This window comes from Protopterus annectens, chromosome 2.part0, assembly GCF_019279795.1.
Source record: "Protopterus annectens isolate FY-2018-M chromosome 2.part0, PAN1.0, whole genome shotgun sequence".
Taxonomy (NCBI): domain Eukaryota; kingdom Metazoa; phylum Chordata; order Ceratodontiformes; family Protopteridae; genus Protopterus; species Protopterus annectens.
The window spans coordinates 1,297,147,005-1,297,174,201 of record NC_056728.1 but is presented as its reverse complement, the minus strand read 5'-3'; the positions used below and the strand labels follow the sequence as shown (position 1 = coordinate 1,297,174,201).

At 37.6% G+C, this 27,197-nt stretch overlaps 1 protein-coding gene across 3 annotated transcripts in view; it reads left to right on the top strand.

Annotated features, from left to right (window-relative positions):
* Nucleotides 1-978: 978 nt before the first annotated feature.
* EGF (epidermal growth factor) overlaps nt 979-27,197 on the top strand; it is a 1,284,649-nt gene continuing 1,258,430 nt past the window's right edge. For 2 of the 3 annotated variants that reach the window (XM_044061466.1, XM_044061465.1), the window contains exon 1: nt 980-1,474. In XM_044061466.1, coding sequence (XP_043917401.1) covers nt 1,306-1,474 — 169 coding nt within the window. In that variant the 5' untranslated portion in view covers nt 980-1,305. Of the gene's footprint in view, nt 1,475-27,197 lie in introns of all 3 variants that reach the window. The other variant, XM_044061467.1, reaches the window with a different exon arrangement.

Genomic DNA, 27,197 nt, shown 5'->3' with positions numbered 1-27,197 from the left:
GCCAAAACACTCAAGATGGTCACAACCTTCCTGTGCTCAAAACTCTTAGCGACATTTAAGAGCATGGAATTCTTTATGCCCAGGGCCTTTGTTGACATTTATGTATTTTGATATTTGATTACTTTGTCATGCAGCATATTCTGATATATCATCATGGTGAAGACCAAGCTCCAGAAATTCTGCTTCACCAATAAATGCAACCCCTACCCTCCTCCAAAATCTAAAGCAACACCTGACATTTCATCTGTCCTACGTTATTCACCTTATTTTGCCGGCAGGAATACTTGTTAGATGGGAAAGGTTATTTCTAACTTACTGCATTGGTTAAAGAAGCAATTAGTTGGTTAACCCACAACCCCATCAGTCAGATATCTTTTTCTTATTAGTTAATCCATATGGCATAGGATTTATACTTTTAATTTCTGATTCAAATGACAACCGCAAAAAAGTATGCTTTCAACATTTATTTTTCTGCTTGTCATCTGATGCATTTTATTACATTAAAGTGCCACACTGACTGAATGACAAACTGAAACACCATAAGCTAACACTTTTGAAACAACATAATGCCTAAAACTTTACAGTAACCAGGATTATAGTTTAATGTAAGATATGTGGTCCTACGATAGTGCAGCTCTGTTCGGACTGCATCAAAGATGGCTAGCAATGCTGCCTAAAATCTGAATTCACCAGGTACATTCCAGACAGCAAACATTCACACAGACTGGCTCTTGTAAAGGCAGCCTAGCTGCTCTTTGGCTGACTTCCCTGTGATACTGCAATGTCCGCATTAATATTTGCAAGCACACTGTTGTCAAATGGACCTAGAAAGAGGGGGGGGAGGGGAAAGTAGAGTTTAAAGGAGGGGTGTATTCATTTAGTCCCTGACATAAATGAAAACTCTGGTTTTTGGTGGGGAGGGGGAAAGCATGCCTATGTAGTCACAAATGAACTGAAACACAAAAGCTCCTGCTGCAGTAGCTTTAGTTTTATCTCACACAGTTGCCCAGCTTCGATGGCTAGAATACCATTGTGTGAATGCCCCTATCAGCTTCAGTTTAAAAATGTGTAAAATGTGTCACGTGGGTGTCAGGCATCTCATACTTTGCTTCTAAACAAACTAAGAAGGCATGGCCAACATTAATTGAAGGTTTCAGTTTGCGACAATGAAGTCTCTCTCTTAAAAAACTGAGGAGATGCTAGATGTCTGACACTGAGGGAGGGAATGCAAAAACATGAGTGACCTGAAAAGATGTTGTCTTGGAACTTCTTTTATTCCCCAGCTTTGGATACGCTGCATTGCAAATGAATAATATCTGGCTGGGGACATCTGTGAGAAGGATTATGCCCCTTTTACTTACCGCACTTTTCTTGTTGGTGAGCTGCAGGAATGATTTGCCAAGTTCTGCTTCATTACAGGAATGGAGTTGTTTAGAAGGCTATCGGGTGGCAAGTGATAACACTTCCTGCATTGGTAAGCACTCTGTCAGGACACACTTCAGTAATCTTATACAATAGGCTCTGGGCGCATAAACATTTTTGCCAGTTTCTTAAGGTGTGTAGAACTTGTACTGATTAAAAGAAGAGCTTTGACTATGTCATAGCTTGAAAAAATGATAGCGTCCTGAAAATGTGCATGCACTGATTCTTGGATTTATTATTGTTATTATTATTATTTACTAAAGGAGATGTGTTAGGATTTTTAGTGGTTCCGGCAGGGGCACTCGGCTTGAGATTTCTTTTAGGCTGTGCAGATTTTAGTAATGCATAGACAGATTTGTGTTGTAACAAAACTATAGTAAAGCATTTTTACTTTTATATGAAGAACAGCTAAACTAACCTGCAGAACAGAGTAAGATCATCAGTCTTAATCAATTTACATTGTCATCTGGAATCTTCCAAGAGTAATAACATCAGCAATGCAGTATTTCCTTTTTTCTTCTTCATACCTGTTAACAGGCACTGTATATAAATGCACTGCACTGTTCACTTGTACTCTACCTGTATTGGGCACACTTACGTCATTCCCACAGCAACAAATGTCACCACTCTGTCATCACTGCTGTGATCATGTGCATATTCAGCCACAACACATTGCTTGTGACAGTGTTTTTCTTAAATCTCCTTTCTTCAGCTTGCACTATTAGGCAGGTACCTTTCCCTGTGTAACTTCCAGGTTTATAATAAGTAATGCTTATATGTAATATATGTAATATTATAAATATACAACCAACATTATATACTTAGCAACTTGTGATTCATGTGATGAATATTATGTGGGTATGACTTCAAGGAAGCTTAAAGACCGCATGTATAATCATGTGTATGACATAAGAAAGGGAAACATTACCAATGCGCTGGCCAAGCATTGCCAGCAGTTCCCTCAGCATGTTTTTAAATTTAGGGTCATCCAGATTGTACATAAGAATAGAAGAGAGGGGAATATAATAGATACCCTTGAACTTAATGAACTGAGGTGGATATTAAACTTCAGATCACATGTTGAGCCTGGTCTGAATTCAGCAGTTAGTATTCGACCGGCTCTACTAGGGAATGGATGATTCTTTATTTATGTTATACACATTACAGGTTTATGTTTTGGTTTCATAATTTTATTTTATTTTATTATATAGAGTATTCATTTGTTTTAGAATTAGGAATTGATAAAGTTAATTAAATATGTAGTATTTTCATAAAATTATAAATATTTGAAATATTTATTTAAGGTTTATAAATATTTGATTTATTATTATTTTATATTTTTTATAGATATATGTACACATATATCAGATTTATTTTTAGAGTTATGAATTGATTATATATTGCATTGTTAGTTATATGATCTGCTATAGTATCTATTAATAATTTTTTATATATTTATACATTGCAGGTTGAATGCTGCTATATGAATTCATAATAACGCATAATAGATATAGTTCTTATATTGTTTATATTTTATGATTTTATGATACGTTATGGGATTGATATTAATATTAATGATAAATTAAGCTATATGGGCTAAAATCTGAAATAGACTTATGTATTTGGAAAGACTTATTTCCTTTTTAATAGCCTTTATATATACAAACTAAGCTATGAATGCTATAGTGGCTCCATTAGTTCTTGAAAAAAATTTGCTGCTATATGTTATACTATAGGTAGCCATATCTCTTTTAAAAGTGAATTAACTTAATTGCTTAATTGATGTGTTGATTAAATAATTGGGAATGTTTTTTGTATTTAAGGATTGAACTTCAATGTATAAGCATAACCTGAGGAAGCGTGCCATGGTGGTGCGTGAAAGCGCTTGTTTCTGTTAAAATAAATTATTATATTTCCAACGTGGTGGTTCCTTGCAGTTTTCTATAAATATTATAAATATTGTTATATTATTATATATTGTATTATATTATTTTATTACATGTAATAATATAAATGATATGTAATGCTTTTATATAAATACACCTATCAAAAAAGTGAGTAAAAGTAGTAAACATGGGAGAAAACAAGAATTATAAATAGAATTTGTCTAAGAAGGACATATTTTCAGACTTTTTGAAGTTATACTGGGTTGTTACAGATGACCTGCACAGGTGTATGTATATGACATCTTTGTTTACTCCATTTACAATATTGCTTATACTGCAAAAGACAGCAAGTCACATCATTCATAAAAACTGTTAGCAGATAATACTGAATAAGAAAAATGTATCTTTATATTAATTGGAAATGACATGGGATACAGAATAATCACATGAATTACCCGTCGAAGGCAGGAACCGTAGCAAACTTATGTGGACAGTATTGCCATAAATGGTTCACTGCTCAAGTTCTGCATTCAGATACTATTCCTAAATGTGCATTTTACTCATTCGGAGAAATGTGATCTCCCACATTCAAGATAAAATGTTGTTGTGGAAGTTTGCAATAATTATATTTCAGGTAAGGGCATGAAAGATACAGGCCATGGAAGACAGACTCAAATTATTTAATAAGACTTTAACTAGTAAGTGGCATTTGGTGAAATTAATATTGATATTGTTCAGATATTTTAAAACAATGTCTGCAATCTGTTGTATTGCAACTTTAGACTGAAACGTAACAGCAAAGCAGTGATGTTGGCTAAGGCTGTCATTGGCAAAAAGATGAATCTAAATAGTATGCAAGAGCACAGAAGCAATAAGGAGAATGAGGAAACATAACTGTGTTAGGGTGCAGAGAACCCCCCGAGTCCATTAGCGGTAAAGTGTTAGGCAGCACAGATTGTCTGCACCACTAAGTTCTAAACTGGTTAAATGGCTGACACCTAACTGTAAATGAACAGTGTATCTCCTACTGTACAGAGACAATAAGGGATGCCAGAGGTGTGAATCTTGCAGCACTTAACATAAGTACATTTTTATGTATAAAACAATGATTTAGACTCCTGTACTGTATTACCGTCTCTACATTCTGCCATCTACCTTAAACACACTTTGTGATTTGGTGTCACTGTAAGCCTGCTGTATTATGGGCTACCAGAACTGACTCCTGACTATAAGCAGTAGGAAAATGTCACTGAGGTGCAACTCATTCAGGAGGATTTTTGTTTTGTCATAGAAGAAAAAAAAGATGGACAAATGATATTACTAACAGCCAATTATTTGCCGTTAAAAACACAAAGATAGCATTTCTAATCAATGTGCTCTCATGTCTGTAGCCTGACAGTCTATATTATTGTGTACTGGACTGGTATGCATTATCATGTGACTGCAGTTGACTACTTGCTTTATTTTTTTTATAGTAGGCCATCTAGATTGCTTCACTTAATCATTTACCTGAAGTATAATTTAAAACATATAGGTACTCTATGCTTGCAAACAAGCTTTGCATGCCAATCTCTACCCTTTTAGTCTATAGAATCTATATCATTTTATTCAGCAGTTATTCTTACACTACTGACTTAGACATTTTTCAGTTATTTTCAGAAGCTAGTCAGTCACTCCCATTTAGCTCAAAGTATCACTATGCACCTTACACAATCCCACTATTTATATATGTTTTCATCCATTTTGCTATCAGTTTCTGATTGGCACTAACCTACAATGTTCATAATATACTTTCTTCATTCAGGACTTATGCCACACCAGTGTATGGTTTCATAACTGCAGAATGTTGGCCAGTCACTGATCTGAGGACAATTAGGGAATGCGTATCAAACTAGAGCTAAATAATTTTTTCTGCCATTAAACAATGATCACACAACACATTTGTTTATTAAAGTGTTAAAAGTACATCTGCTGAGAGCTTTTTCTGCACAGCTAGTCCATATGTAACCTGCACCATTTCTTTAGCTTTGATAATTAAAACAATGGGGGAGTAAAGCACCATTAATGTAGCCTGTAAACAGGAGGCTTCCTTCTGTTTTTCTACTGATAATTTACACTTGCTCTGAATGGCATGAAAGAAAATGTTGCTGAATGCAAAGTTGCATGCTAATCAGTTTCATTGAATGTAAGGACATTTCCATTTCCCAGAAGTGCTGTAACCTTTGATTTGATTATAAAAAGTAACCCTGTGAAAAATCTCTCTACTCTAAAAACTCATGGCTTACAGGGAAAAAAAAAAAACTAGCAGTGTCCCTGTTGAAGTACCATGTTCTCCAAAAGAATATGGCAGTGGAAAGATCCTTTGCAGTATCACACAATAGAAAGGTGGTTAAAAATGAAAGTAGGGCTCTCAAAGCTGCTTCTTGTCTGAAGTAATTTCTTTATTTGCAAATTGTATGCGTTGTCGCCTCACAGTAAGACGCTGTCCGGTTCGATTCTCAGCTAGAGCGTCTTCTGCGTGGAGACATGCGTGAATGGGCGTACCTTCGTTGAAGGTTGTGCGTCAGGGCTGGTAATTCGGCACATAAAAATCAACTACCAATCATTAGCAGACTGGAGTTCCGCTGTGGCAACCCCTAACTGGGAAAAGCCGAAAGACACAAACAAACTTTACAGTCAGATGAATCTCTAGGGATCTGTGTTAGTTCCCAGTTGTTTGGATTATTTATCTCAAGAGTGCCTGTGTTAGGACATGTATGGTTGTGTACATATGTAGATGACACTAAACTAGGTGGCATTGTTGCTGACCCTTTTGACCTGAATCTCTTCTACAAAATTCTTGATTTATTAATGAAATGGTCTGAAACCAGTGGTATGTGGTGTAACACTAAGAAATGCATGGTTTTACACTTAAGTATACATAACAAAGGCTGTCCATATGTTTGAATAATAATGTTCTAACAGTGGCAGGATGTTCTAGAGATTTTGATATTCTGAAAAAATATATATCTTTTGAAGAAGCATTTAAATGAGGTGACAAGAAAATCATAATATACAGTTATGGATATGCTAAGATTTATTTCCAGCAGGTCCAGCAGTATCTGGATTACAATTTATCCATCAGTTCTAAGACACTGTTGGAGTGACTTTGGGTCCTTCTGCTGTGTATAATACCATGATGTGGGTAGGTAGAATTTGGTATACACTAATATTTTAAAATTGTTGTACTACAGCCACAGTGTTATATATTTAAACACTTGCCATGATGACCCTTGTGAATTTGTTCCACAATGGGTATATGTATGTACTGTACTACACCTCAGTTATTGAAGTTTTTTGTCCATAGGGATAATTGTCTCCACATGGTCTTGCCTGCCTAGAAGCTTTATCTAAATTTTGTGAACTACAGAGACCATTTTTGATTTTGACCCTTCAATTTAAATTTACAACAGGCTTCTGTGTTGCTTTCAGTAGAGCAAAGTAACAGGCCCATTACTCTGACACATTGCACCAGGAAGATCACTTTGAGTAATGATCGCTACAGAACACCTCAGGAGATCACTTTGAGCAATGATCACTACACAAAATACCTCTCAACTGTCCAGATTTTTGCCTCAATTTTTTGGTCTGTCCCTCATAAAATTTGTGTTTTTTCTGGTGAATCATTGAGGATTGAAGTCACTAAATAATGACACACATTTGCGTTTCAGACTTTATATCCTTCAGAAAGTGCATGCTAAAACAAATTGTGTTATTCTACCAACTTTCTAAGTTTCTAAGAGCAATATTAAAAACCTGTCCCTATTTTTGGGCTGTTGACTCCTCATTATTTTAGGCTTTGTCCAGTTTCCTTGTGCTAAGAGGTTGAAAGGTATGCTATTCAACACCCCAGAAGATGACTTGTCACCCATTCAGAGCTTTTTGTGTAGTAAGATTACCTCTGCATAGGAACTGTATATGGACTTCACCCTTTATTCAGCAGACTGTGTCCACATCTCATAGGTTCATAGGTTCATAGGTTCATAGATAGGTGCTAGGCTATTGGCCCAAGGGCCTATGCAAGCCTAGCCAACAAGGTTCCCTGGCTTATGCCACCCAAGAAAGTTATTTTCCTGTGCCACTGTCGAGCAGAGACACAGAAGTGATCCCCGGGGTGTATTTCCTATTTCCCATCCACTCATCAAGATTTTTCTTGAAGAGTGCTAATGAAGAACTTTGCTTGACATAGATGGGTAGCCTGTTCCAGAGTATGGGAAGTCTCTGGGATAGGAATCTATCCCTCCAGCATGTCCTGTTTATTGTGGTGATAAGGTTTAGGTCCCTAGAGCATGGAGCTCGGAGGGATTGGGATTTCTTTAGGTGTAGCATGTCCAACAGCTCTGGGTTTGACATAGCTTTATATGTTAGGCAGAGATCACCTCTGAGTAGGCGATATGCTACGGAGTAAAGCTGGAGTTTTTTGAGGCGGTCAGTGTAGGGCATTTGTTTGAGTCCAGTAATCCTCTTTGTGAGGTACTTCTGTGGCCTTTTCAGCTGCTGCAGATGTCTTGTGAGGTGCATTCCAAAAGGGGAGTTGTACTCTATAATGGGTCTAATGAGTGATGAGTAGAAGGTAACAATGACCCCTTTTTTCCTGGATGAGAACCCTTTTATGATGAGGTCTGCCACGTAGAAGGACTTCCTGACTACTGTGGCGATGTGACTATCAAAGGAGAGACTACTGTCCACCTGGGTTCCAAGGTCTCTTATCACACATTCGGTGTTAAGTAGATTGCTGCCTATGTGTTAGTTCATGGGTACAGAGTTTTTACCAAAGGGGATGACACTGCACTTTTTGGCATTGAGCTTGAGGCCATGGCTCTGACTCCAGGCATCTGTCTCAGAGAGGCCCTTCTGTAGGATGTTCACATCATTTGGGGACTTGACTATGGCTCCTAGTTTGCAGTCATCTGCGAACTTCATTAGCCAGAGGCCTTCTGTGTTAGCCTGTACTTCAGAGAAGTAGATACCAAACAGGAGCGGTCCCAGGACGGAACCCTGTGGTACTCCACTTGTCACTGGTTTGAGGTCAGATTTGGAGTCTGCAACTTTTACAGTGTGGGTTCTGTCAGTGAGCCAGTTGGCAACCCATCTTGTGACGTAGGAATTTATGCCTAGTTTATTGAGTTTAGCTATAATTCCAGAATGGGGGATGGTGTTGAAAGCCTTGGCGAGGTCAAGATAGGCTGTGTGAACCACTTTACCCTCATCTACGGCTTTGGTGACTGCCTCAAAGAAGTCAATCAGGTTCAGGAGGCATGATCTGCCTTTCACAAACCCGAACTGGGTGGGATCCAGAGTTTGGAGGTTACCAATGTCTTTGTTTATGAGTTCCATGATGATACGTTCCATGGCTTTGCAGACCAGGCTCATCAGGCTAATAGGTCTATAGTTCCTGGGATCAGTGGTGGCTCCCCCCTTTGTGGAGTGGGATAACTGTTGCTGTGTGCCATTCAGTGGGCACAAAGCCTGATGCAAGGCTATTATTGAACATGGTGCTTAAGTGGGGAGCCAGTTAATTTTGAAGTTCATGTAAAACACAGCCTGGGATGTTGTCCGGTCCCATGGATGCTGTGTTTTTGGCTTTAGAGAGTGCAGCATTCACCTGCATAGTTGTGATTACAGGGATTCTGCATTCTTCCTATATAGATATGGGCCCTTTAGGGGGTGGGGGTGGGGGTAAAGTTAGCACTGAACCTATCTGCCAGGATGTTGGCAATATCAGTTGGTTCTGTAATTTTCATGCCTTTGTGTTGTAACTCAGAGCAGATCTGGGTGTTGCAATTGAGATTCTTGACATAGCTATAGAATGCTTTGTGGTTGTCTTTGGAATTAGTGGCAATTTTATTTTTGTAGCTAGCTTTCACTTTTTTATCGCCCACTTGTATTCCCTGTGCATCGCTATGAACACGACTGTCTTTGCTCACGGAGTTTTCTGTCTCCAGCTTGCCTGTTCCACAGATCTCACACCACACTGCACACTGCCCACCACTGGCCACCTCCACTGGGCATTACAAATGATATCTGGCTATGAATGAGAAGTTAATTCTGTGACTTCCACATTAATGTGCAGAAATGTGGATAATTCATCCCTCCCATCCACACCATTTGCATTCTCCTCATAAGCTAATAAGACGAATATAGTGAATCAGTCCACTCCTTTTACATGAGCATGTCATACTTATTAGCATTAATATTATTAGTGCTTGCATGCATCTTGGCTACCAACACTAGGTACACTATACCATACTCTGACAACTGTCAGTCATCAAAATATAAAACAGTACGCTAACAAATTAAGTTTCAAAGTTCACAAATAGCATGTGCCAGTCATTACTAAATCTATTTCTGTGATAATATAGCTTAAACCCAAGAGAGAAGTAAACTACAATTTATCACCTAGAAGACAATCCAGAGAGTAAAAGTACCACTCCTGTAATTTTGTGTCCTTTTCATCATTTATTTTATTTTATGGAGGCATCCACCAAATTCAGGACCATGGGCCAACAGTACTATTCCCCTAATCCCATGGTCCCCCTAGTCCATGGGATTTGCCTAACTGCTACTTTATCTTTGACAAATAGGTACTTTTATTCTTCCAGTGTTGAGAATCCAGCATCCCTCATTGCGATGAGTCCACAGGCACATTCATTCCTGTCAACAGAGCCTTATCAATCCATTCCTTTCCTGGGAAGTAGGTCTCTATCAGGGGGAGTGGCAGTTTGCTCATCTCACAGACTGTCCAGACTCCTATCCCTGCAAGCAGCTTACAGACTTGACAACAACAGATACTCAGAGACTGCCATGCTGTTGTAGCACACATGCCTCTCTTGTCTAGCAATGCGCTGTTACTACAGTGCAGGCCTGCAAGACTCCCTCTGTGGGTCAACACTCACCTATTGGCAGGTGCCACCACTGCAGTGAGCCAAACCAGCCTCCTCCCTCAAGCATGAGTGAATCAGCATCTGTCAGTCACTCCAAATCAAATTTGGGTTGGCCGGTCTATGAAATTCATTCCACTGTTCCATGGTAAACAGAATTATATTTAGCCCTATTAACAGTATCTGGTCAAACTGCAAAGTTCTTAAGCTAGTACATGTCAACAATGCAAAAGTTGACAAGAAAAAATGCATCTCTTGCAGAACTGGGGGAGCAATTTACCTTCCTGACATTGTGGTTGTACCTGTAACTTGTGGTGTACAACATATTACAGACTTAAACATTGATTCAGAGTATGGCATCCTGTGGTCTGTTAGGAAAAAACTACAATGAGTTGGAAGCTTTGCTTTTTTAACCACTCTAGTTACTGCTGCATATTGATTTACAATCAGGTTTTCTATTATGTATACAGTGAGTTGATTCTAACTGAAGTTAAAATCAAAATCAAATTACTCTCTCTTTCCTGTATCTACATTATTCCTGACTCTCACACTTTAATCATTGAAGAAGCTCTGAACTTTGCTTCTTCCACTGTGCAATCATTTCATCTTATTATATTACATTAAGGAGAAGTTGTCAAAAGAAGAGTAGAGTGACTCAGCAATTCAGAGTTTTGTACTTCCACAACTTATTTCTGTCACTGCAAAAGCTGACAATGCCTTTGGTTGTGACAGAAAACTAGACTTCATCTTTTCATCTGATCCTGGTAATGCCACAGGTGGCATGATGATTAACTGTTCCCATGATCATCTACCTATTTTTGCCATAGTAAGATCCATAAAGTGAGTTAGTTTTCCTTTTCATGAAGTATACAAGGAGTGTGATGTGGGACATTTCTTTAATGCCCTACACTGTATAAATCAAGGACTTACCAAATGACTCTCACATGATGAGGCAGCAGAATAATTTACTTTTTTTTAGTTAAAATCATCCAAAACATGGTTTCACTTTGGAAGTGCAGAACTGGAACTTCTCATCTACCCCAGATCACTTGCAAGTTAAAATAATGATATCACCAAAGACAATGTGCAAGTCAACTATAACCAGCAAAATTGCTTGTTCATGGCAAACGATTTTGTAATGCCAGAAACTATGTTGTCAGTTTTGCTCTCTAGAAAACTAAACTGTTTTTGCAAAAAAAAAAAAAACAATTCTCAAAACACCTTAAGCAGTTCTGGAATAACAATCTGCTCCTGCATTCTGGACATCCTTCCACATTTCCATAACTTAACCATGTTTACATTCTACTTAATTTGGACTTGCACATTAGAGATTCAGTAAAGTGAATTTCATCTAATGATTGTCGACATACCATTATCTTATCCTGTCAGTGCCGCTCCTGTTCTTATGTATGATACTGTTACCACTACATGATCTACACATTATTTTATAAACTATAACCTGCTTTGGTCTCCATCAAAAAATTGCCCCTACAGGTTTAAAAGCTGTAGTCAGGACCATAGTCTTCCCTGTCCAAATATTAATCAGCCATTTGATTAAAGAAGGAATAGTGCCAACAATTTGAAACTGGCACCTATAGTAACCTTACATAAAATATGTATCTTGACTGCTCTCTATCCTCCTGTCCCTTTCTCAAAAATTCTAAAGGAATACCTAAGTGCTTGGCTACTCCTATACCACATTGATGATAATTTGATACTGCCTCACAAAATTACAATTGATGTAGTTATGACAGTATCAAGAGGCATCTATTTTACCAGATATGTGCAATTCTTGTTATGTTTTATTAAATCTGTAAAATGGTGCAGTTGACAAATAAGAGGCAGAAACACAAAATGTGCATGCTATCATGATGAAGCCTTCCTGTGATGGAGACATTGTTATGATGAAGCCTTCCTGCGATGGAGACATTGTTATCATGATGAAGCCTTCCTGCGATGGAGACATTGTTATCATGATGAAGCCTTCCTGCGATGGAGACATTGTTATCATGATGAAGCCTTCCTGCGATGGAGACATTGTTATCATGATGAAGCCTTCCTGCGATGGAGACATTGTTATCATGATGAAGCCTTACTGTGATGGAGACATTGTTATCATGATGAAGCCTTCCTGTGATGGAGAGCCATTGCTACTCAGTATTTGTGGTGGATTAAATGAAGAATCAGTGGGGGAAGTTGTGGTAGACCTTCTATGAGGTTTGGTCTGATGTCACAGTGGATGAAGTAGTGCTGTCACAGTAGTTGTCCAGTATCAAGGCTTAAATCCGAGCAGTGCAACAGGTGTTTGGAGACATGCCCACTGCCAACTCAGGGTGTGTCCAATCAAAAGGGCAAAATTAACTATTAAGACAAAAAGATGACAGGTAGAAATGACAGAAGGGTACTGTCATGTTACCAAAAATGCAAAATGCCTTCCAATGCCTGGAATTAGATGATGCAGCTGTACAGTTGCACTTCTTTCCCAAGCCACATTCTCGAGTAATGTGTCATTAAAACTCAGTTGTAGTTTAGAAAGGTGGGAGAAATGTTAAATGTTATGTGGTTTATTAGATGCAAAACATGTTTTCATTCTTTCAGTGTCAAATGCTGTACATTTTATTAGATGTGTGAAAATTATGACTTTTTAGTAATTATGTAGCCATATGTGGTAGAATGGAACCATTTTCACATCCAGTGCTTCTTATTTTGGAATCAAACTCTGTGTGTGTTTTAAGCTGTTTGTTTTTAATAGAGAGAAAACTCTGTTTCAATTTGCAAATATTAATCTACAAGAAGAGATGAACCAGGACTTTTATTCTTTCTGTCTTTGTTTGGACTCCTTTGGACTGCCGTCTGGATTTGGAAAACCTGTTAACTTACATTGTAAACTAGGGCTACTATACTTTCTTCATTTTAGATTATGGACCTGATGAACTTAAATCAAATTTTAAGCAGTAAGGCATATTTACATGGACTGTAGAGGAAAGAAAGCACTGCATGCTTTCCCAGAGCCAATAAGCTTAAACATTGACAGTTTGCCTGTGGTTTACCTGCAGTTAATGAAGAGCTTTAGAGAATTCCAGGTAGTTAGGCTGTAGTATTTTCTAGAAAGTGGTAAGAATAAGATTATTTAGATGCAGTTAGAGTTATTCTGTTGCCAACTCTCTCTGAGTCAAATATATTCTTTTATTCTTCCATGAGCAGTGATAATCCCGATTGTATATTTAATTTTCTTTTCTATTCATTTGCATAATTTCTACTAAATTGATTTTTTTTATTAAATTACAAATGATTGTAGCTGGCATTTGCTTTACTGAATAGTGGATAGCTTTGATCTATTGTTTACTCATGGTGCACAAAATTCCTTTGTGTCTACCTAAGAGACCCATTGTAGTTGAAGTTAGAGCATCACTGGAGTTGATAATCACTATAATTATTTCTTTTTACAGCCAATGATGATAGAATATTTTGCTGGCAGGATTATTATCCTTTTATTATTGAAACAACTGATTTATATACGTGTGCATCATTTTGAGTTACAAGCTACCTTATTTCTTGAAAAATCTGTTGAGCTATTTTAGTGTGAACATAATTAATTTGTTTTTGACCAACCCTGTAGTTTCCTTTCATGGAAAAATATTTCTGTATGAGGGTTATAGCTGTGAGGACAATGTTAACCCCAGCCATTTAATGGACCTGTTGGAGCAGCAGTACATTTATATTGATAGATACTTTTCTATTAATGTTTTATCTTTGGTAGCAATAATTTCTTTTTCATTATACAGGGTCTTAAAGCACTTTTTCATACCATCTTTTCTAGTCATTATGGTGATATTTTCTGTAAGGGTTGTAAAGTTTGCCATCACAGAACTAAAATCATTTGATATTATAATTGATGGACACAATTTGTTGTAAAAGAACCAAAGGGCTGTTATGATGCTGGAGCGATGCATGATATTAGTCCCTGTGATAAATAATATGTAGGGCAAACCCCTCATAAAATAAAAATAATGCTGGAAGAACATATAATGGCATTCATAAGGTTTTCAAAATTAGTTTTCTTTTGTTTGTTTGTTTTTGTTTTAACACGTTAGGTGTCATCCCAAATTTGCACTTGAGTTTGTCGCAGTTATTGTTGAAGAAGACCTGGCTTATATCTGCCTTTGAGACCTTGTAGCTAGGAGGCTTCAATAATTAATTAAATATGAGATTTTTACTATGATTATTTATTATACAGGTATTTAATATTTATATAAATGTAAACGATGAGGAAGCTGTACGGCAGAGCGGCACCCAAAAGGCGCCAAATTTAAATAACACTAATACGTAATCAAGGATCGCTTATCCTTACCAAGATATTCTAGTACCAACACAGTTCAAAAATCCATGTAATAATAAATATTCCCTGATAGATGCAAGTCCACTGAATATAATTCAAACAGAGGCAGTTTTCACTTACATTTATTTCAACTGAACTACTGCAGGAAGCGATTTAAGCTGCCAATATTTGTTTATTCATTTTATTTAATATTTATATTTGATCAACTGTTTGCAAATGTATTTATTTACACATGCATCTCTTAGGTCTCTCTTACTGTATTTAAAATTGTTCTTATCATTCTGACATGTAAATCAAGTTTATTGTGACATATTTTCATTGGTCATCTAAGAGTACATTGCTTTTATATTTAAGCAATAATCCATGACTGTATATGGGTTTATAGGGATTTACCCACTGCTGGTATAGTTTCATCATGAGGGTGAGGCCAACAGTGGGTAAATCATGATATACCCACAAACAAGAGTGGATTATTGCTGCTATACAATTACATTATTTAAAAACGAAATTGTTTACCTTTGTTAAATAATGTCTTTGTATAACAGGACTTCAGACTTCTGTGTTCTCTTCCTTAGACTAATGTACTGTGCATGCATATGGGACTTGCATTCACAATCTTGTATAGTACATACATGCAGGAGAATCAACAGAGAAATCAGAATCTTTGTGGCTGTTTATTTTTTTAACAGTTTTAAAAAACTATTTTTACAAGGGATCACACAAAAATATAAGGAAAATTGGGTAAGTTTCTGTTTGTTTAGTTTTGCATAATGTACCTCATTTTTCTTACATTTTGTTTTGTACCTCAGTATATACCAATAGAAAGTTTGACTGCTCAATGTACTTAGGCGGCTGGACTTTTTTCTGCTGGTATATCAATTTATAACAGGCATGCTGGTTTGACACTCTCTAATATTCCGGAGAACCTCAGAACCAAATGCTGCTCTGTTTCTGGAGATGATATCCAATTTGTAATGTATGCTAACGAGCCTTTATTATATAATGGATATTTTCTGTCTCTTTACTTTAAAACCATGTAGGCATATTTGTTTAGATGTAGGTTATTTTAAAGTCAGAGTAATACATTTGTATTTAATCTATTCGGGATTCATGTGGTCATTGCTGAATTGAATCAGAATCTTATATTTCTGGAATAATTTGGTGAATTGTTGTGGGGACTGATTCAGTGAATAGCTCTGCATGCTTCTAAACTGTACAGATGTCAGAACCCTGTTCTTAGATCTCTCTAAGGCATTTGATATGGGCACCATCACCATTGTCCATAATTTGTTATTTTATTATTTTAATCTAGCTTTTAACTTCTAGCCACATATGGTCTACCTCAGTGCCTTAAAATGATTCACTATCTGCCTTTAATGTAGAGTGCAAACAAACTATCTTGAAGGTATGGTGCAGTCTGTCAGATGGGGTTATTTAATCAGTACATTTCCTCCCTGCTGGTGATAATGAGCACTCCAAAGGGCTCAGTTTTTTTCCCTCTTACTATTCACTATATTCCTTAATGAGATGGCACTGTATTTTGGGAATGACATCCTTCTCTTAGAGGAAACTGTCTCTGTTGACAACTTTGAACTGCAGACCACATTTAGCCCTACTGAATCCTGTCAAAAATTTGTAGATTATATTTCAATGCTAACAAAATCACACCAGTGATCCCACGAATGAGACTGGCGAGACTAATATTTCCAAAGCACAGGACCTACTTGAATTCATATATTCTTTTTTGTATGGTCCTTTACGATTCACAGCCTGCAGACCATCAGTCATCCATGGTCAATCTGCCCTTTCATTCCTAGAAGATGTAATTTGATCACAAAAGCTATTGCTTGTGAAACAGTTAAATTATTTATATTGGAATTTAACCTGCCTCTTGGTGGCTGACACCAGAACTGCAGCTACATCATCTGGAAACTGGACAAAAAAGGGGGGCAAAAGTCCATTTGCACTGTTGTCTCAAGTGTAAAACTCAGTTTGCTGTTACCTTAAATGAGCACTTCTGTCATGACTGTGACCACAAATACAGTATCACCATTCATTTATGAATCTACAATATCTCAGCTTCACTATATTCCTTATTTTACATGTTTACAGAAGGAGAATTTCCCCTTTGGAAGGAGATCATTAGGAGGTATGGATTTTTAGATCTACAAGATGAGTTAAAAAGAACACTTGACAGATTGATGAGATGGGGTGGTGATTAGCCATTCTCAAAAATATATACAATAAATATAACATAATGAAATAATGCAACACATGTCCAGGTATCACTGCAGCTCTTAACCTTAGCAGAGAGCTATCTTCTTTTTGGGTATTATGAAGTATTATGAAATTCCTAGATTTTGGGGGCAACTCAAACAGTACATTCATGTAGCTGAAATCTATCTAATATTCCTAATCTAATATTATTTTCTATATTTTTTTTCCCAGGCCTCCACTGTAAATGAGTTTTCCCAAGTAGAATTTCTCATTCAATAAACAAACAAACAAAATGTTACGTAGAAAAAATATTCCAGTTTAGCAATATAATGATACATAGTGTATATTGCTATTAGGAAGGTCAAAAAAATAAAAAATAACACTATGTTGATACGCCACTATATTTCTTTGTCTGCTTTGCAGGGTTTCTATATCCCTGCTAAAAGTATTCGTTTTGTACTTACGTGTTATCGCAACCAGATTTTCGTGGTTGCGAATTTACAAATCTTCCGTAGAAACGAGTCCACAAACTACTGTAAGGTGGTATTCAGAGTCTGTTTTTTGTTGTGGTGTGAACTACCTTTGCATTATGGGGTCTGTGAAGGGGAAGACAAACATTTGAGGAAACCACTTCCTGTTTTACACACGCACGCTGAAATTGTCATGCCTGCGGTTGTTCTGACAAACGGATTCTTTTGAGTGTGTGGAAGGAAGCCTTCAGAGAAGGCAAAAACAGACCCTGAGATGATGGTTTTGGTCACTTTTTTTTTTGGGGGGGGGGACAATTTGTAAAGACATCTTCAGTTGAAAATTTAAAAAAAGCTGCTAACAGCCACAAAGTACAAGAAGAAGCAAACTTTTACAATGTTCCACTAAGTATTCCTGTAAACGGTGACATGAAATGGTGGCGGTAAAGGGGGTATGTGCAATGAAACATTACTTTCTCATGTATTTAAGTCACACACCTACCTAAACACACAAATTCTTACAGAAAACATGGTTTCTGTGCTTCTCAGTACTTTCTGGTAGTGATTTACACAACGGGAAGCAACCAGCGTTAACTTGAAAATCTGGTTGCAATAACACATAATTACCTTCTCTTTTTATTAACTGTGGGTCTACTATAACAAATCAGTTCTTTGGATTAAGTATTCTGAAGTACATTCACTAGTGTGCTAATGAATCAGAACCATTTTTTTTCATTCCTTTGTTATTTTAACTGCAAGTGAAAGTAAAGGAATGTTACCTCTCCCTCAGTTCCCATTCACCTTTACAGCTGGCCCAGTTCCTACTGAAGTTAAAATTTAGTGGTTTTCAAACAGATGTAGATTGTTATTCGATAGTTGGTTGTCTTGTATCAGATTTCATTTATGTAGGAAAATAATTCAGGATTAGAAGAAAGAGAGAAAGAAAAGAATTGTCGTTAGGGTGAGTGTGACAAATGTGGGTGACTAATGAAGGCAGATATTTAATGTTTGTAGATTTTGTAATGCGGCTTCTTCTTATTTTACTAAATGTAGTAAAACAGCCTGAAAGCCATTATGGAAGTATAAGATACATCTGTGATGCTATGTTTTATATATACAGCCATGTCCTAAATAATGTGTCAAAATGTAAGTCACTAATTAGTTGTTATTTTCATAACAGACTTAAATCCACTGATTTAGAAAGTGATTTACATTTGCTCAGTAGATAAAATTGCTTATTTGACATGTAACTAGAACTGAAATAGAGAAATGGATTACTAAAGTTATGAGTTAGAAAGAAAATGCGACCCAATTCTTAGCTCCAGCTCTCACTTTGGCTAGTTTGTCCCCGTTGAAGATTTTGACTATTATGTTGACTTCCAACTGCATCTGGAAACAAGTTTCAGTATGGCATTCCTTTCCATGTAAAGCATGCATAGTAAAAGTAGACCATTTATGAATGAGATAATGACTGTCAAGTGTGTGTTGAGACTGGTTACTTTAATCAAACCTTTATATCAGATTTAGCTTTATTGCTGAGTCAGGCTCTAAAACTATCAGCACTACTTTTTCTTACATTTATTTTTAGTACATTATTTTATTTGCTAACTTTTTAACAGCATTGCCAGAACAGCAATATTTCCTACAGCCTGAATTTTAGATGGAATACATTTAAATAGCACAAGTTTTACGGATTTTTAAAACTCCACTTCCAATCATGAGCGGACAGGTGATCCGCTGTGGCGACCCCTAACCGGGAAAAGTCGAAGAAGAAGAAGAAGAAGAAGATAGCGTACACAAAATAGATATGCAATATGCTACATCTTTTCATGATGGCTAATTAGACTAACCTGGATAATAAAGGATGATTAATTTCCTGCATTTCAATTGCAAATAACTTTTGTCTAATAGTAAGAACCATTAATAGGAAATACACTGCTCAGTCAACACCAATGGTATCAACTATTTTCTTCCAGAGCTGGCCAGGAAATACCGATCTACTGCATGTTTTCATCATCTTCGGTAGGCTGGACACTTAATTCCTTAGTCTGGCTACAGAATAATGTTTCTGATGGACCTTCACCTCTCAAACAAATTAGCTAGAGGGTTTATCTGATATAAAGCTGTCCAACAATCCTCTCCTCACCTGCACTGTAAGAAGACCATCAGTGTTTTGCACTACACATGCAACTGAAACCTGATAAAAGGGTTCCCTGCTGTGGTACCTTGTATGAGTAATCTGTATATTTTCCCAGCATCCACAATGCAGCATGGGTTTTCTGTAAGTAATTTCAGTTTCCTCCCACTCCTCAGAAACATACTTTATATGAATTGGCATTCTACAACTTATCCAGAGGTGTGCATGTAGCATGTGTCTGTGTGTCTGTTCTGTATTAGAATGGCACCTTGCTCACAATGGAAAACAAAATGTCTCTGTTAAATGGAGCTTTTCTCCCCGGGCCTCTGCTGAAACAGGCTGTTGTGACCCAGTCAGATTTTCTGGGTAAACAAATATCAATAAATAAATAAATGGGTTTTACACAAACTGATAGGTGGGATAGGTTTGAACATTCCCACCAACTGGAAAATGGGAATAGTTAGAAAATGGATTGGTTGATGGATGATGGATGGATGGATGGATGGATGGATGGATGGATGGATGGATGGATGGAAGGATGGATGGATGGATGGATGAACAGATAAAAATATGTAACAAAAACATTCAACCTCTTCAATAGATGGAAGCACTTCAATCTTACGCTCCAAGCCTAATATATATGATCAAACCTCAAAGAGAGTCGGTAGTCCCAAAATATTTGACTAGAGTCAGCAACAATGCATTGACATACACAGTTCTCTTTTGAAGTAAAACAGTCCATCAATAAACTATTTTATTTTGGGGGGTGGGGAGTCATTATCTGTCAGGAAAAACAATAATCTTTTGATGGTTGCTAGGCATTTATCTTAGCTCCCATGAAATTCTAAATAGATTTTTGACATCTTCCAATTAACTAGTGACTTAAGGGTCTTTAAAAATGCTCCAGTTTTTAGAAAAGAGGACTGCATCTTATTTAATGTGATGCTTTAAGATCAAAAGGAAGTTTTGCAAAACAGGAAGCTTATAAACTCAAATAAAAGTAGCATTTCTGTAATCTTCATAGGTCCCCAAATTTTAGAGTGCCTATAGGCCTCCCTCACATGTAGACATTTCCTGCTTATATCCTAAAAGAAAGAATACTAACCACAGTCAGAAACTGCTAGTTGTCCTTACATACTTTAACATCTTGTCTGACAACTTTGTTACTAATATTATAAATGACAAGAAACTATCTTAACTTGCAACATTTACTGTATATACGGTTGATAACATCTTGTTATTGTATTAAAGCCAACAACCTGTAATGTTGTTTACTGTTGCTGCAACTTTGTATCTCTATCATGTACATGATGTGGAGCTTTTCTCCCCAGGCATCCGCTGAAAAAGGACCTGCGTCCAGTTGGAATTTCCCAGTAAACAAATGTAAATAAAATAAATAAATAAAAATACATAAGCACCACTATCTTATTGCCCATCACCATACCTTTTGCCTGTCTCTCAGATTGCTGCAGGACACTGTTGTAGCCATTTATTATTTCCTGCCCCTCATAAGTCTTGAGTGATTACAGTCAGTCAATAATTCCAGCCATTAGAGTTTGATTCTTCTTCTTATTGTTCAGAAAACGTTTCATGATGCTAAACCCGTTAACCTCTAAGTGTTCATATTAAGTAAAAATAATCACTGGTGCAACCTAGTGTTCTTCAGCTGTTTAAAGGTTTGTCAGCCACCCCAACATTTGTACCCCCCCCCATCGCACTCAACTCCCCCTGATTTTATGGAGCACTCCTGATTCTGCCTCTTATACCTGCCCCATTGCTCATAACTCATGGAACATTTTGATCAGTCAGTAATGTCCGACAGTAGAGTTTCATATGTCTTATTGTTCAGAAAATATATCAGGGTGCAAGAGCTAGTCCTTGAATTCTTCATTTGGCACAAGCAACTCAAGTGTTTTCAGTACTGAGAGTGCCAAGTTTGAAGCTTCCTTTTACCATTATTTTTAAGTGACTTAGGGTAATATTTATATAGTCTCCGTGGTATCTAGTGGTGGTACAGAGGACTAAAGCTGTGTTTTCTGTGCCAAAGGTATAGGGTTTGAAGCCTTCTATAAAGAGTATCTCTGGTTTCTAGTATTTCTTTGATCATTTGGGGTCTCCAAAATATTGCAGGATTTGCTCATTAATATCCCATTACACAAACATATATACACATGCACACACGCACGCATGCCCACACACACACACACACACACACACACACACACACACACACACACACACACACACACACGCACACATATACACCTACCCTACCTATCCCTTAAGTAACCTCATTACTGTGATGACCCAGGCGCACACACACACACACACACACACACACACACACACACACACACACACACACACACACACACACACACACCTGAGACCACTCATCCCTTTGCAAACACTCATACATGCAGCAGCAGTACCACACATGTACATGCACACATTCTCCAACTACTACCTGTACACTAACTAACTAGCCCTTAAATCTAACATGCTCTCGCCCATTAAAAGTAATGAGTGAATGCAAACTTTTGGTTGAATTAACTCTCTTCTACAGATGAGAAATTCTCTGAAGTAGCATATTCTGCCCCTGGAATGCTTCATTGGCATCTAGCTCAGCTGAGGAGATAGGCCACAGTGGTGCTCCTACAGCCCACATTAGATCACTGTGGTGGGCCTGTCTTTGAAATAGAAAGTCCGGCTGACAATAGTAGTAGCCCATGTTTGGTCTCACCAAGGTAGTGGCCCTTTCTGAATCTGGCCCTATAATGTCTTTTTAATGTATAGAATTCACTCTAGCATTACATACATTAGTTAATTCCTGCCTTCCTTTAAACCTCATTCATCCTCCAGAACATTATTCTTGCTCCTTCTCCTTTCTGAAGATCCCACTTCCAGTTCTTTTATCTTTTTTACAATATTCCATATTTCAATTACATTTGATTTAGATTTTGATTTCTATTTTCTAGTAATTGCTTTTTTGGCAGCATTACACTTTGTAAGGCTTTACTGTGTCTGGATAATTCATAATTCATATCTTACACTCCATCTCAAAAAAATCATTTACTTAGTCACAACCATTTGCTCTCCGAACACTTCTCACAACTTATTCTGTAGTGATTTTTTACGATCTGCTAACCTGTTACATTCCCAATAAATGTTCCTAATTACCTCACTGTTTTCCATCATACCTCCCACATTTGCTACTTACCTGAGGAAAAAAATTCTCTGAAGTCTGCTTAGGGTGTAAAAATACCTCTGCACAATCTTCTGGGCTTGTTGCATTCTTAGGAGTTATACAGATGTCTTCCCATGGGTCTACTTTATTTAAACGAAAACACTTTACGTCGAACACCACTCCATCGACACATATACACCGAACCGTGAAATAATCAAACACACGAAACCGCGAAACTCAAAACACCAAATTATCATACTTGGCCAACCCCACCACCCGAAACATACTACCCACCCAAACAAAATAAATAAACCACAAACATACACCAACCAAAACCCTACACTAAACCCCACATACACCACTATGCACTATCCTTAACCCCTTCCTAACCCTAAGGTCCGTAACTACCGCACACTTACCCTATGGAGCTATAATCAAACAAAATAAATAAACCACACACATACACTAACCAAGCCCCTACCTCAAACCCTACACTAAATGTTAAATACATTACCCATCTTACATTACCTATCTATGCACTTACCTTAACCCGCACCCTAATCCTAACCCTAATGTCCATAACTATCGCATACTTACCTTATGGATCTGTAGCTCAGACGGGCCAACCAAAACACTTCAACATTTCAAATTCCGCAGTAATTTCGCGGTTTTGTACATTCGATTATTTCACGGTTCAATGTATATGTGTCGATGGAGTGGTGTTCGACGTAACGCGTTTTCGTTTAAATAAAGTAGACCCCTTCCCATTGTTTGTTTGTTTGTAAACTTTCCACTCTCTTTTTCTGATCTTGTCTAACCTCCTCTGATTGATTCTTAGAATCAATATTCTTATATTTCTGTCAGAAATGTTAACTAATATTGAACATGATATAACACAAGTCAAAAGTCCTTTGCACACAAAAACTGGCATTCACAGGTTGATAATTCTGGGAAGATAGCCCAATCCCAGCACAATATAGATTAGTAATATACCCCGTCCAAATTTCAGGTTGACCATTTCTGCCGACACTTCTGCTTTGCCACATTCCTGATACCGCCACTGGGCCTTTTTCCCAGCTTACTGTTTAAAGATGCGTGTCTGTTGTTTGTTGCTGACATTGATTCTCTCTCACCATCACCTCTATCCTTTCTGCCTTCTCTTGACTAAAGACTGCATCAGAGGTCTCCGTGGAACACTGAGATAACTGGCTTGCTGTTGTCTGACACAAGAAACTAGTTTGGCTACAGACATCTCTTTGGTGACTTTCTTCTGTACTGGCACTGCCAAGGCAAGTGATGCCCTTGGGATCACAGGCCTCTTGTCATGCCTTGTAACACATCTGGATCTTTTTACGTCTTTATACCAAGTTTTGGTGAGATTTCAACATTCCAAATGTGGCAATCACATTAAGATAGCAGGAGATATTTATTTTATTATAATTTGTTAACCAAGGTAGAACCAGATGGGTCATTTTCAGTTTTTGCCTACGGTGACCCAAGGGAGAAAAACAAACAAGGATTCAGTGTTAAAACCATAATTATAGAGTTAAGTAAGTACAAAAACGCAGTGCATTAAATAAAATGATGAAAGATACAGGTAAGCCAAAGTTACAAAGGCAAGTAAAAAATACAACACAGCAATTGCAATGGTGAAACCAGATATAATGACAATGAGAATACACATGATTTAAACAACACTGAAATAATTACAGTAGTAAAGTGAAAATGATAATTTTATAGAATATTTTCAATAGATACATATATCTGGATGGCAGGGTAGGAAGAGATGCAGACCTTTAAGGGTTAAGACAAGGGAGACATGGGAATTAGTAAGGGATAATTAGCAGTGCAGTTGTCTGAATATGAAGAAACTAGGAATTTAAAGTTACTAGGGGTTGAGGAGCTGTAATATGATGTAGCCAGTGGTAATTGTAGCATCACAAGTGAGCTGCATTAAGTAATGTGGGACTGTATACAATGCGTGGCCTTGCCCTTTCTAAATCATTTACAAGAGGCTTTATTCTGTAGCAATTTTTTGACCTGGTTATCAAAATCAGGAAAGGACGAGCTTGATTTTGGTTGTACTTGTTGCGATTCTCATACGCGCAGGGGGATGTAAACAGTGGTCTGTACTGTGAAATTTGTTTCAAGAGATGAGTAAAGAAGTGGTGGAAAATGCCTGGGAACCTAAGTTATTGCTGGTGGACATTTTCATTAGTCTGATGGCAAGAAAGAAGAAAGTTACGAAGTTTATAAGTGACAGATGCTACTAACATTGTGTATCTCTGTTTTATTGATAGCCAGCTTGTTTTAGCTAGCTATGAACAGTAATGGTCCCTTTGAGGGGCAAGGGTAATACATCTGCGGATATTGTTGTTGGAGAATTTGTGTGACGCCAGTTATTTCTTGGATGCAATTCCTGCAACAGGTAGGCCATATTTTCAAACTTGGTAAGTGGAAACTCCTTACCTATAGCAATTCATCCCTTAGGGGAGAAAATGTGTGGGATATTTCTATACCAGAACCGAGTTTATTAATTTTTGGTATAGAAATGAAAATTGAGGGGTTTTGTCAAGCCAGACACCTGGATATTTAAAGTTTAGAGTATTTTCAGTGGGTTCTTGATTATCATACTATATACTCCAATGTTGAGAGACTAATAATGTTTTTTTTCTGGTACCAAAAATCATAAATTTTATTTTCTTGGTGTTTAGAATAAGTTTGTTTTTCCAGTAGCCATTTGGATAGTTGGGGATTAATTTACTTACTGTCAACCTCTGTCCATCAGAAACATGGAGGCCAGACCATGGGTGAATTTGCAATTTTCCAACCAATGATCAAGGTTTCTTTTGAATAGGGTCAGGGATGAACTCTGCTTCAGATAAATGGGGAGCTTATTCCATAGAGTGAGGATACTTTGAGACACATATTAGTCTTTCCAGCCTGTTTTATTTATATTGTATGCAAAGTTCAGGTCCTTGGAGCTAGTGTTTCTGATGTTGTTTGTTTTGCAGATGTGCAAGAGATCCATTAGAGCTGGATCTGAGGATACCTTATATGCTTGGCATAGATCACTTCTCGGTAATCATTTGGAGACTTGAGTGCAGAGATAAGGCCTTAAGGTGGTCTGTGTAAGGCAGGGTATTCATACCCTGGATTCTCCTGGTGAGGAGCCTTTGTGGGTGTTCCAACTGTTGCAAGTACCTGGATAGGGAAAATGCCAAAGGGGCATTGTACTCAGTGATGGGTCTGATAAGGGCTGAGTACAGGGGTACTATAACCTCCTTGGAACTGGATGCCATACCCTTGCTTATGAATTGGGTGACATATGATGATTTTCTTTCCATCTTGGATGCATATTGGTTGAAGGCCAGATTACTGTCTACATGTCTTTTCAAATTCCTAACTATCAAGTCAACTCTTAGGGGTCTTTTATTGATGGAGTAATTAGCATGGGTGGATGATTTCCCAAAGGGTGCTATAATGCATTTCTTCATGTTGAACTTTAATCTATAGCTTTGGCACCAGTCATTTGTTTGTGTTAGACCATCTTGTAGGATGATGGTGTCATGGGGGATCTATGATATTTCCGAATTTACAGTCGTCTGCAAACATGGTGAGCCAGAGACCTTTGACATTAGACTTGACTTCTGAGAAGTAGATGCTAAACAGGAAAGGGTCCAACATGGAACCCTTGGGAACTCCACTGGTAACTGGCCTCCAGGTGAAACTGGTCTCACAAATCCTGACTTCTTGGGTTTTATCTGTGAGCCAGCCAGCAATCCAGTGAGTTTTGTAGGGATTTATGCCTAGTTCTGAGAGTTTGTCAACAATACTGAGTAGAGTATTGTATCAAATGTCTTGGCCAGGTCAAGGTAGGTGGTATGCACTATTTTCCCCATATCCATAGCCTTGGTGACCCTTTCAAAGAAGTCTACCAGGTTGAGTACGCAAGACCTTCCCTTAACAAAGCCAAAGGGGATGGGTTCAGTGTCTATAGGTTGCCAATGTCCTTGCTGATCATTTCCATGATTACTCATTCCATGACTTTACATATTAGACTGGTAGACTGATGGGTGTGTAGTTCCTAGGATTGGTTGATGTCCACCATTATGAAGAGGGATGACCATTGCAGTCCCCCATTCCCCTGGCACATAACCTGTTTTGAGACTGTAGTGAAGAGTGCTAAGTTGTGTTTTAGGTATTTAGGAGGCAACCAGGGATATTGTCGAGACCCATTAAATCAATGTTTTTGATCTTAATGAGTGCCACTAGGACCTGCTTACTGTTGATAGGTGGGAGGATATGCTAGATGGGTTTTCAGTGAGAGTAGTGGGGAGTGAAGTTAGAGCTAAATTTATCAGCCAGTAGATTCACAATGTCACCTGGACAGTGAAGGTTGTGCCATTTACCACCAGTTCTGCACACTACTGAATCTTACCTTTGAGGTACCTTTATGATGGACAGAGATGCATTGGGTCTATATATGATGATATCATTTATATAACGGTATTTGGGTTTGTGGGAGGTCTGCTGGAAGTTTGCTAATGAACAATAATAATAATAATTCTAGTGGGAAAATATTGGCCCCATGAGATAGACATTTAGTGGATCTTATTTTA